The 12,558-nt window shown below is 44.9% G+C and overlaps 1 protein-coding gene across 3 annotated transcripts in view; it reads right to left on the bottom strand.

Annotated features, from left to right (window-relative positions):
• Positions 1 to 9,894, bottom strand: part of TXLNB (taxilin beta) — a 45,978-nt gene extending 36,084 nt beyond the window's left edge. For 2 of the 3 annotated variants that reach the window (XM_087775693.1, XM_087775694.1), the window contains exons 1-3: positions 9,738 to 9,894; positions 4,155 to 4,571; positions 2,105 to 2,196 (exon numbers count right to left, since the gene is read on the bottom strand). In XM_087775693.1, coding sequence (XP_087631819.1) covers positions 2,105 to 2,196; positions 4,155 to 4,557 — 495 coding nt within the window. In that variant the 5' untranslated portion in view covers positions 4,558 to 4,571; positions 9,738 to 9,894. The remainder of the gene's footprint in view (positions 1 to 2,104; positions 2,197 to 4,154; positions 4,572 to 9,737) is intronic. The other variant, XM_087775695.1, reaches the window with a different exon arrangement.
• Positions 9,895 to 12,558: the final 2,664 nt, after the last annotated feature.

Raw genomic sequence — 12,558 nt, 5'->3', positions numbered from 1 at the left:
TGCAATCACCAGCTTGGAGCATATTTACAGTTTATGCTCAACTTTCAGCACGTGTATTGAGTGTTTTTACCCTAGCAGATCAGAATAGGGGCTTTTGCATCAAATCAAGCTGCACTAGCTGAAATAATTTTTCTAGTATTGTAGGGAAAAAATAGCCTCTCTGTAATTAAGGCTGTGATTTGTTTTCCTTTATAAGCTTGATTTTGGCCCCTTCCCCTTCCCTTTTAAAAACATAAAAAAGGTTCTTTTTGCTTCACATTTTGCATGCGCAGCCTGTGCTGAGCGGATAATGATTTATCCAAATTTTAGATGATTCACTCAAGCTCTTCTTGAGATAGGGGGCTTAGAATAAAATAGGTCTTAATCATGGTATGAGAAATCTTCCAAGCATTATTTCTGCTCTTTTTTCCCCTAAAAAGGACTTGTGCTAGAAACTTGTATTTCAAAGTTGTCAGGAATGTCTAAGAAATGTTGTTACTTCTGCACTGAAGAAGGGAATACACTGGTAAATAGGAATGACAAAAGGGCCACCAATGATAAATTTTTAAGAATAATTAATGAAATATAAGCTAAAATTAACTACAAATAGAAGGAATTCTGATTTTGGAAGTCTGACCTAGAGAGATAAACCCTCAAGTTAGGAAAAAAAGTGTTATCTTGACCCCACTGCAGACAATGACAACATATTTATTTATTAGTGTGTAGTTCTTGCACCCAGCACTTGTGAGACCCTCAGGACCTCTGAAAAGAAACTGGTCACAAGCAACTCTGCAACAGCCATTTGTAGGCAAAAGCTAAAATACAGCACAGTCTGCTTTACTAAGCCCAACCACTCTGCCTACAGCAGTATTAGTGAATAAAATGTTTTCTGATGGCGAGTAGCGTGGCGTGGCTTGTGTCTTGGCTATGATGTCTTCCTCCCATGTCCCCGCAGGCATGGCTTCCTTCACACCAGCCCATGCCCTTCCCTGATGCCTTCCATTTTCCGGTGTACTCGTCACTATAGACTGTGCCAGGGTATGTGCTAACAGTTCAATAGCAGTGTAAGGCTTTCTCCAACAAACTTTTAGTGTATTTATTAAATAATTTATTTTAGTGACATTGCACAGGATGTCAAAAACGAATGTGCAGTGTTTTTGTTTTAGCACCTTCCTCCTGGATGTGTTAGTGGCAATATCGCCCCTGTTTTATACAGTGCTCCAATGATGCTTGAATGCAGTGGAGAATAGAGGAAGAAGAAGACCTATTTCAGTGAATCTGTGGGCATGAAGTCCCTTTAAGCACGGGCTAAACCATAAACCGCCTGAGCCCAATTTATTAAATCAGAGGATTTTACATGAAAAAAGGGAAAGTTGAACTTCACATTATGATGAGACGTGGACAAATCTGTGCATAAAGCCAATTATAAAGTCAATGTTCTGCTTGGCACATTTTTCAGTACTCTACAAACTGTAAAATGCTGCAGCCTTTCCATCTGTAAGATTTCCACAGCTTATGGCCATAGAGCCCTTTAACTACTTAGAAGAAAATACTTGGTCTGAAAATAACTCATCGTAAGTGTGGAAAGAACAGAGTCAGGTAGCTGGTGTTGGTACAGGGGTGACATTATGGTGGCAGGGGCTTTGACTCTTCATTTCACTATGTTGTGGTTTCTCTCCCAATTAGCCTCAGTTCTCTATTTTCTGATTTTCTGCTTCCTAACATTTTATACTAAGCCCTGTATTATTTTCATTTTGATTAAATCACTGATACATAATTTAAAGCAACACCTGCATACAGAGGCACGCAAAACTCCTTGCAGAAGGCGAAGGCAGGAGCCTAGACACTAGTCTCCAGTGTGGGTTGGTTTGGTAGATTTGCCTTCAAGTACAAATATTCTGCCTCATCAACTTTTTAACCCAAAGTCCAGCTTGTTTTCCTCACTTCTTACTTTCTTCCTCCTTCTCACACATAATTGATTATTTAACCCTGAGAATTATTTTGGGATTCACTTAACAGGACAGATGCTACTACTACGTGAGGTTTGACCATGCTGCACGGCATATGGTTTTTATACCTTCCCATATAGACAGTTTGCACAGAAGAGAACCAATGCTGTACTAACCAGCTCAGCATACTTCTTAAATAACAGGTCCAGCTTCTCCTCTGCAGTATTCAGTTTGTTCAAGCTTTGCATCAGTAGGGTGGCTTCCTTCCCTTAAAAAAAGAAGCAGAGATTTGATGGTAGAGGTAGTTAGTAGCTGATGTACTGTTACGAAATTGGTTGTTTGATGCATGAATCCATAAAAACTCAGGGAGAAATGAGAAATTTTGGAAGGAGAGGAATAATTTTGGTATGAATTCCTGTTGGATTTTCTCCCCACAAGAGCAAACATGCTTGAATTTTCTTCCATTTCAGCCTTCAGTAATGTGCTGTCTTCTAGCAAAAGCACTGGCTGTGAAATGCCTTTGTCCTGAATAATCTGATTTTCATTTAATGTTTTTGTAACATGACTGGGTCACATACATGGCACATTTGACTGAAATAGGATGGAAAGGGCCTGGACCCCAAAGGCACATAAACCAGATCTCTTTGCAGGCAAAAACTGATCAAAGCTGGTGTACTCAGTTCCTGTGCTGCTCAACCCGTACAAGACATAAGGAAGATTAAGTTAGGTATGGAGACTATGGTGTGGATGGAAACAATACGACAGAGCAGCAGGTACTGCCAGCCAGGTCTGGGCTACATGATAGTGGTGTAAATCAGTTCCCTGACTTGGTGAAGAGAGTGTGGATACCAGAGACAGTCTAATAACTACCTGGGTATGCATAGCCAAATCACTGCATAGACATTTACGTATCGCTTCTCTTCTGATACCTCTTGGCATTCATTTCAGCCCTGAGTATGAGCTGGAGCTTGAACACCGCTCGTTCATCAAATACAAAATGTCCCTGGCATCCCTGGAGATAAGGATGGCTGTGGTGCCAGGGGCTTGGCTGTGCTTTTCCAAATGCTCCTCTTTCCCAAGGTTGTGAGAGCAAATTTGCTTTCTGCTTTAGGCTGGACTTTCTCTACTTCAAGTCTAGTGCAGTCCAGGAGTACTGCCTGTGGGGAAAATCCACTATTTCACACTAAGTTCTCTCTACAGCACCAGTATAAATAAGTTGAAGAGAGCTAAAATAAAATCCTGGAGTGAAAACTGTTGCAAGTGCAGCTGGAGAACTGTGCTTTGGTACTGTTTTCACTGATCTTGGAGAGGTAACAATAACTGCACCAAAGCCAAGGCAATAGAAACTGAGGAACTTTCTTTCTCCTGGACATTCAAGGAATCTGGGGAAAAAAAATCCCTGCTCTGTCCTATGCTTAGTCCCTCGTCTGTAAGAACGTCCGGCAGTGATTTTTCTATAGGCTTAGTCTGCGGTTGGGTTTGGGTTCTCATGCAAAGGAGAGGCCTGAAAATTGTCGGGAGTTAAATGTAGGAAGGGAAAAAAAATTACGTTTGCTAGGTTGGGATGTGACTACATTGCTCTCTAGCGGCTGCCCAGCAGAAAGGACATACTTTACAAAAACACGCTGAGACTTCTTTCTAGCTCAGCTAAGAGAGCCCTGCTGTGGCCAAGGTGCTCTCGAAGCCCTGTGCTCAGAGAGAATAAGCCTATTGGCTTCTTTCATATAGTCCGTGGTGAGTCCGGTGGTCTGCTAGCTGAAAATTAGCCTGGGCATGACAGTGAATTTGTTCTGCAGATTCCCACGCCACATAGTAGCACCATTAGCACTGTTATGACCACTGAGAAGTCATACCCGAGGCAGCAGGGGGAGAAAAAAATTTATTGAGGCACAAATGAGAGGCCAGGTTTTCCTTTGTCTAAGAAGCAACTTTCCACAGTGTGTCATCAGTCTCACAGCTTTGGGTGGCCCGATGGTATATCAGAATTGTGTGATATAATCTTAAGCTTTTGTCTTTTTAAAAGGACTAATATCTGATACAGCCTCCATGTATCTGTCGGGTGACTGCTGAAAATAATCATCAGTTAGAGAAAGTTATAACAGTCACCGTAATTTTCAGCGGTAACTAGAGGGCCCTATCATCCATGGCAGAAGCTTAACATGGGAAAGGACCAGGGAAGTTCTACTTCTGTTCGCAGAAGGGCTGCGTAAGTACATAAGTACTTGCCTAGTCCTTTCAGGATTTTCTTCTCCAGCTTTTGCTCCTTGCTGCTGCTGGGCTCCTTTGCTCTGGAAGCATCCCCAGGAGCCAGCTTCTCTTTCTCACTCTCCTCATTTCCATCTTCATACTCCGCATCCTCCACACTGCCTGGCTCTCCCTTTTCAGCCCTGTCAGTTCCCGCAGAGGCACTTTCCTTCTCCATCAGGCTCGCGGCAGACCCGTAGGTTTTAATAATGTCCTCCAGCTGCCGGCTCAGCTCCTCCGAGATGTCGCACATGGCTGCTTCGGGCTGGGCGCTGGGCTGCTCCGCGGGGGCTGGAGCGGGGGGCTGCGAGCCGGTGACAGGTTTGTCCCCGCTCTGCCCCTGGATGTCCTGCCGGGGCAAGGTGGGAGACTGGTCATTCTCCATGCTTGGTGCAGTACCTGGCAGCAAACAAACGGAGGGATAATTTAAAAGCGTGCGGAACGAGTCATCTAACTGTTCCCAAAGCTCAGCCAGCACGTGAGTGATTTTTTGTGGAATTTGGGACAGCAGCTCATCTGTTGGTTCTGGCTTGATAAATATGTCACACTTAAATAAACAACCAAGGTGATTTGCCTGCAGAGAGAAAAGCAAATTATACATTTTCCAAGAGGAAAAGCCTGCACAAACCTCATACTTAAAAATCAAAACCTCTTATTTGTGTTGCCAGTGATAACACACAAAATGACGCCTGAGTCATTTATATCACTTCCCTTCCTGAACATACTATTTGTCACCTGTTTACTTTTCTTGATCTGTTTACCTGCAACGCTGGCTACTGATATGGGCAGCTTCACTTCAGAGCTGCATCAGTTTCATTTCCTATTTCTCCCCCGTCGGCACATCTTAAGTCAATCATCACGAAAAAGGAATATTTTAAATGAAACCAGCAAACTGAAAATTGCACTGTGCTCTTGGAGAGCCCAGCGTGGTGCTTGATCTACAAGTGGCCTGGTTTGGTACTGTCACAATAACAGCAAAGAATAAGATAAACAGCTGTAAACCACTCTTCTCTCGTACTTGCTGTGTGCTGCTGACAGATTGTTTGATAAAGTACAAATACAGAATAAATCGCAGTGAAGTAAAACCGACTGGGCTTAACATGGGTTGATTGTCTGTGGTGTTTTCTGAGGCAAATTTCACATAATTTCTTCCCAATTTACAAAGGGAAGCTTTTGTTTTCCCATGTCTTTGAGCGGCTGCACTCAGTCAGGCAAATCCCGAGCCCCCGGTATGTGCCTGTGTTCCTCCGGAGGCTGCTCCGGCTTACCCAGGACCTGGCGATGAGGGTGTCAGCGAGAGCGTCCTGGGCACCTGCTCCCCAGCTCCTGCAAGCTGTGGGCCAGCAGAAACAGCATCTCTGACTGTGCGCGGCTGGAAAACCCAGTGCAGAGAAGGCTCCTTCCTACTCAGAGTGCCGGCAGAGCTGCTCTCACTGCTGCATTGCCCTCACGAGCTGTGGGGTGCACAGCTGGGTCTCGCCCTGCAACTAGCCACTGCTTCTGCTTGACTACAGACTGTACACTTTATAGCCATAGGTCCTTTCTCTCTCTTTTTCAGGCTGATTTTTTGTTCCTCCCTTTAATGATATAATTTACAATGGTGCCAGTGGGGAATGAAGAGAGGAAAAAGATTGCTTTCTCAGGGCTGTTACAGCATCTGAAGTGGTTGCTTTCTTATTTTTTAAAAGACAACTTGCTTTGAAAACACGGAGCTAACTGGGAAGCATTTTGTTCCCTGTTCAGTTGGCCGTAACATATATCTTCTACGGTGTCTAGATTTCTACAGCTTTTGAAATCATAAACTAACTTGGCCAAAGGCAGTATATGATAAGAGAGATGTAATTTACTGTAATACATCACTCAGTGTTTGTTATTAAACTCTCCCCAGTCAAAGTGATGTTTGGAAGTGCAATGATGGCCATCGGTAAGGCAAAGTTTTTCAAGAGTTGATTGTCTAGCTATTTGACTGGGCTTACAGATAAGATATAGTCAAATATTATGGTTTATCATCTCTCAAGTAATTAATTGTGGGCCTATAATTGAAAGCTTTGAGTAAGGCTCAGGATGTGCTTGAAAACTGTTAGCTGTAAATCCATGCCCCTGAAGTCCTCCCACAGGTACAACTTGCCAGCAGGAATGGCTTGGGAAGGTGGCTGGACCTGGTCCCATGGACCCTGTCAGACAGACAGACACATCCCACTCTTTCCTTCCTGCTTATGGCATGGTCATTATATCACCGCAAAGTGATTGTAACATTATATCTGTCTGATTTGATTTCATATTGAGTTTAATTTATGTTGAAAGATTAGACCCTACATGTGCAATTTTGGTAAATAATTCCAGATAGCACGAATGTTTGTTAGTCTACAGTTTGTGAACTTGTTTTAACCAGAGTTAATTGACTGCCAATTAATTCAAGGTCAGTAAGGTTATTGTAAATGCTAAGCTAGAAGCTCCACAAAATATGTGTTTATTTCTGACATGTTCAGACTAGTGTTTACAATTGTATTCATTAATTTGAGCTAATTGGCAATTGGCGATCAATCAGCTAGAAAACCTAGGATCATCAGCTCTTGTCTAGACAGAGCAGAAGTCTCACAAAGTACATCCCCGATTTAAACTAGCTATTTTTGTACTACGTTCATTACAGAAGGAGAACAGAATCGCTAAATGCTCCATTTCCAAATATGAATTTCCCTTTTGCCTAACTCCCTCTCTTTGTAAGAAGGCACAAGTCGCCGTGGTCCTCACTGCACCCCGACTCTCTCCCTTGGCTGCCTCCCAACTCCCAACTGCATCGCTCATGGAGCAGCACAGTCCAGCTAAAGGTTTCCTCCTACGTGAATTACTAACCATGCCTGCCAACACAGTAGGCTTTAAATCAACAGCGGCAATAGATTTATGCACAGTGGTTCTCAGTAATAAGGAAAACGCACGGGTGAATGAAAGAGAAACTGGATGTTTAGAATCACGGACACAAAATGTTTAAAAGCTGGTCTCACAGGAAATCTTACCTAACATACATTCCTGGCTAGAAAGGGATTAGTAATAACCAGTCCCTGAAACCATGGCAATTCACATCTGCTAAGGTTCAGGCCACCAGCCTGAGCAGGCAGGAACCACAGAAATACTCAGCAATGAACCTTTAACCCACAGGTGCCCACCTGATGGACCATACTGGGGATCGTATTTACGCAGTCAAGTAAATATTTTAATGCTTTATTCCATTCTCCTTCAGGCTAAACCAGAGGTCTGATAACTACTTTCAGCACAAACACAATGCTTGTTAAGACTTCTGCACCTTGTTTTGTGTAACGGCTTCCCCAGTGTCACGGAGTTCATATTTAGGGAGACAGGGCAGCTCTCATCTGCTGAGAGCAGCCCACTTACAGCCTTTGATGCTGGGAGATTTTACTGCAGTTGGCCCTGGTCCTCCTCGTGCTCCAGCCTGTTTAACCTTGATGTACATCAGGAATTCTTCCTTATCAGGTCATAAAGACTTTCGGTGCCAATCTCAGCAAGACCCAAAGTGTTTACGTTATACACTATATTAGACACAGTAATACCTAAAAATTAGGTGATTGAGCCCAGAAGAGAAATTCCTTCGTTTCTCAAGGCACTTTAGACTTGCTCAATTTTAGACTATCCACCTCTTGAGTTTTGCGACTCCTAATACCATTTCTGTTGCCTCCAGCCACCTGAATTTCCAACACGGCCTTATCCTGTTTTATGGCGAGGGGGAGGACTGACCGGTTATCTGACTGAGTCTGAGCATTGCGTGTTGTTTACTCTTTTCCTCCTGTGCTCCCAAATCCTGGACCTGTTCCACAGCCCTGACATCAGTATCTTTCGAGGCCCTGGTGTTTTGGATGGAAGCTTGATCCCAGACACTTGTGGTTGCTGCCTACAGATAGTCACTCTGGTCCTCCTCTCCTCCAGTGGGAAACACCCCCAAGAGCCAGAGGGTGCTACTGCCTCCCCACTGTGGGAGAGGCTTTTCTCCATTCTCCTCCTTCCTCCATTAAAACTTGGGATAACCCAGAAGAGCAATGGAGCTCCTCAGGGCACACGTGACCTCCAGTCTCAGATAGAAGGTGACCGACACTGGTCCCAGGCTGATGCCTTTCTGTAGGAGGACCCATGGCCATGCTTGTGGTCCCACAATGAGACTGGTGCTTGGGGCAGCACCAGTCTGCAGTTGGCCCCAAAGGCACACAATGGGGCTGAGCACATAGCATAGCCACAACTGTGCTCAGAGGCAAGAGAAAAAGGTGTGCTGCTAAGGTCAGTCTGGTAACGTGCTGAGTTTGTTTGTCTCTGACCACGTCCCTTAACATTTCCAATTTACGGCATGATTTGCCTTCGCTGTGCTTTGAAATCAGCCAGTACCTCCAAAGTAAAAGGTCAGTCGGCAAGAGCCAGTGCCTGATTTAGCAGAGCTGCAATAGCCATCTTTCTGCTGTTGGGAAAACCGTCCCTGTGCCGGGCGCTGCATCAGCCCGCCTCTCGCGCTCCTGGAGCGGACCCTGCTGCTGAGGCACCGTCCCGGCATGAACAAAGCACACACCAAAAACCTCCTCTTCTTTGCTTCTCTGGCAGACTGTCTTGCATACCATTGCAGAGTTTTATTTTTTTTAAACAGAGAGCTTCCCGTTCCTGCTCACGGGAATTGCTTCCTCCTTCCCTTCTTGCAGCTTGAACTTCTAAAGGGTTTACAAACTGGTCTATATTTAGCTCTTGCCTCCCCATGTATCCAGCAGAAGGACACATGGCACCTGCTCTGCAGCCAGGAGTTATTTTAAGGACTTCTAAAATGGGTAATGGTATTTAGCACTTTATGCTCAAAATTCACATACACACACACAATTCTCTAAAACAAAGTGTTCCATATACTTACATCAGCCAGCATATGCTGATGAAATCTGAATTTTTACCTCGACATAACACCAGATTGAACTATAGTAACACCTCAAAGCAGCATATATTAAACTCTGGAATGGCCCACACTACTGTAGTTCCAATTACTCTCCAGAAAAATACAAGTGCCTTGTTATAGCCTAGACGCTGTCCTATGTATTACTTCAGAAAGCGGTGATGAAATCACCTTTATCAACTACATGCTACATTTGAACAGTTTTATGATTTACACACAATTTTCTTGTACAAAACTGAACAAAAATTCGGAGACTTCATGGCAGGTTTTCGTCAGGCATGGAAAAAAGACTCAGAGACTTTCTGAAGTCCCCTGCCTCACCTCTCATGCGGCACCTGAGTCTTGATCACTTATTCTTGTAGCAAACCAGCCATGGACCCTAGTCTCACTGAGAGGCAAGCTCTACCAAAGTCAGCTTAAATTTTTTTGATCACTCTTTAGAGAAGCTTTTCTTACTTTCACCAACAGCCTTAGATACATGCCTGTTTTCCTTACACATCACACAGTGCCCAGGCTTTTAAGGCTATTCCTAGAAAACATGGGCTGACAGTCCCAAAGGGAAGTACTTAGATTAAAGTCCTTGTGCCATGGCACCAAGCAGTGACAGCAAGGAAGCTGTTCGTCAGACTTACCGGAGCAAAGAGAAGAGCTGAGCAGAGAAAAAAAGTCAGGCAGAAAGCTCAGACAAGGGCACGCCAGCAACAGGACACTGGTACTGTAATCCTGCCACTGAAGGAAGAGGGACGGGAAGACCAAGTGAGGGGGGAAGGACAGAATGACACAGCAGGAGCAAACACTGGAGAGACTGAATGTGCGCTTTGCAGGGGATCGGCTCTGATAGGCGAGCAGGGAGGCTGCCTGCTAGCTGGCAGCGTAAGCCAGCTACGTTGGCTATTCCCTGCTCCGACAGAGATAGCACAAGAGATTAGAGACTTGGGCCCTCAGGAAGAGAAAATAAAGGAAGGATTCATACACAGCTGCTACTCTTCAAAATTAAATCTTAATCTTTCAATGACTTGACACATTGTGCTATGGGAAATTTGTCTGTATCGACTACGGATTGGTCAAACTTGGTCTAATTTTTCTGTCTGTACCAGAAAGACTGGGAAGGCTCTCCATAATGATGTGAACTCCCAGCTGTGACTGCCCTTTGCAACCTGGGATTTGGGCAGGATTTGTTAAAATCCAGACTGATTCTTAATCATAGACTCACTGGCTGGAAGGGAACACAGGAGATCTTTAGTTCAACCTCTTGTTCAAAGCAAGTTCAGCTGTGATCTCAGACCAGGTCTCTCAGGACTTTATATTAGTCCTAAAAACCTCCAAGGATGGAGACCGCACAACCTCTGTGGGAAGCCTCTTCTCCTGCCTGACTGTCCTTGTGGTGAAAAAGTCCCTCCTTATACCTAGCCTGAAATTCCCTTCTTTCAGCTTGTGCCCATTGCCTCTTGTCCTCCCACCTTACACCCTTATGAAGACCTTGTCTCTGTCGTCTTGATAATCTCCCTGTAGGTACTGCGGGGCTGCAGTTAGGGGCCCCCAAAGCTGTCTCTTCTCCAGGCTGAACATCCCACTTCCCCCAAATTCTCCTCATGGGACAAGTGCTCCAGCCCCAGCCACCAGGGTGCCCCTCCAGTGAATTGACCAGCTTCTCCCATGGGGGCAGCAATGCTAACGGAGATGGCTGATGTAGCTGTTCCCCTGATCCCAGCAGCTCTCAAACAAATGTTCTCGTTGCTGCCAAGGTAACCTGCCTGACCTACTTTCTGCATGTTACCGTGCCGGCTCACATCGGCCCAAAGTTGTTTATACAAACAAGCAGAGCACTCCCCAGGGAGCTCAGCTGCACGCTGTTTATCCAGCGACCACCATCTCCCACTGCTGCAACGCACAAACCACTCAGGCGGCATCTTGAGATGCCAGATGGCCTAAGGACCATCTGCTGCCCACTCCCTAGAGAGAGATGTAGGTCAGTTTAATGCACAAATATGCAAACAACTGAGACGCAATAAGCTGGTACTGGAAGTGGCAGCCAGTGCTATGAGAAGAGAAATGGGACTTTGGCTCCAGTGAAAAATAATAAGGCTCAGAACAACAATAGGAGGAAAAACACATGTGTACTACAATGATGTGGAGTGAGCCTTCAAACCGAACTGTTATTGCATGGCACTAGAGGATCCAGAAATGTTTTGCACCTGATTTATGAGGGATATAAGAGAAAACAGTACCAGGCAGCTCAGTATCAAGAAGTACTGGCTCAGAAATAGTCCATATGTTAACAGCATCCCAGACTTTCACTGGAGAGGACTAAAGGTCCTGCTATATTTGTGGAGATAGTGTCTGTGGGGCAGAAAGAACATACTTGGGGTGGTTTCTCATTAATCTTATTTATCTACTTTGAAAAGGCAGCTCATATTATCTGGGGATGTGTGGGCATTGTGGCTTCAGGAAAAATCAGTTCAAGTCTTCTTCAGACACCAGTGGTAGCTCGGTAGCACTCCTAAGGAAGTCACAGATTTAAGGATAATGAAAGGGAGCTTGCAAGGTTGGGGGCTTCTGCTGCAAATCTTTTGGAGGAGGTTGGAAACCAGCTGGATGTGTTTTGAGAGAAGATAAAGCTCTGGGGTTGTTTGTGACAGGGCAGCGTGAACGAGCAGAACACCAGTTCAGAGAAGAGTGCTTGTGGGGGCTCCTTGGGCTCCTCCTGTTTTGACAGGAGAATTCTCCTGTTCCAGTCCCCTGTTCATTTTTCTTTTGAAATAAAATCAGCTCCGGGGTTTCTGAGATCAAAATGCGCAACAGAGCTACCAACAGCTGAGTTGCAGAAAGTTACTCTGGCATATCCTCACTCCTTGGCAAACACAAGGCAAGACACATTCAGCTTCATCCTCTTTCACTGGGGTCAAAGCTATTACATCTTAGCTCGTTTTTGCAACAGCCTGACAGCATGCACACAGACCCTTATCGCAGCTCAAATGACATGTGAGGATTCACCGGGCGGTGGGAAGCTGGTCATGTCCTTGAGACATCAGAGCATACTGATAACAAGAAATCAGTTGGGGTCATCATTATAAAAATTATCTACAAGAAATCCAAAGCTAAATGTTCTGCATTGTTCCTAAATACGCAAGTAAACAGTCCCTGGTACAGTCAGGGAACAGAAAGGGGCAGATAAAATCAGTGTTCCTGAGTATGTGGGAAGTATGTGTGTGCAGCTCCGGAAGATTAAAAGGGATCTGCTGGATTTTGGCCTGCGAATTGAAACAACCACCTTAAGAATGGAAAGGGAAACTCAGACTGAGAAATTTAAAGGAGTGTGTTGAAACTGTCACGCAGTCGATTTACATGCTGAGGATGACCGACCAACTGGCGTTCTGACTGCACACTGGGATGGTTGCATCTGGTCAGCTGAGGAGAGAGCTGGCTGAAAACCTTCTCTGTGAAACCTGTGCC

Source organism: Nipponia nippon, unplaced genomic scaffold, assembly GCF_047370975.1.
Source record: "Nipponia nippon isolate SJK-2023a ecotype South Korea unplaced genomic scaffold, ASM4737097v1 scaffold_4, whole genome shotgun sequence".
NCBI lineage: Eukaryota > Metazoa > Chordata > Aves > Pelecaniformes > Threskiornithidae > Nipponia > Nipponia nippon.
The sequence above is the reverse complement of the archived record's forward strand: the minus strand, read 5'-3'. Positions and strand labels throughout refer to the sequence as shown.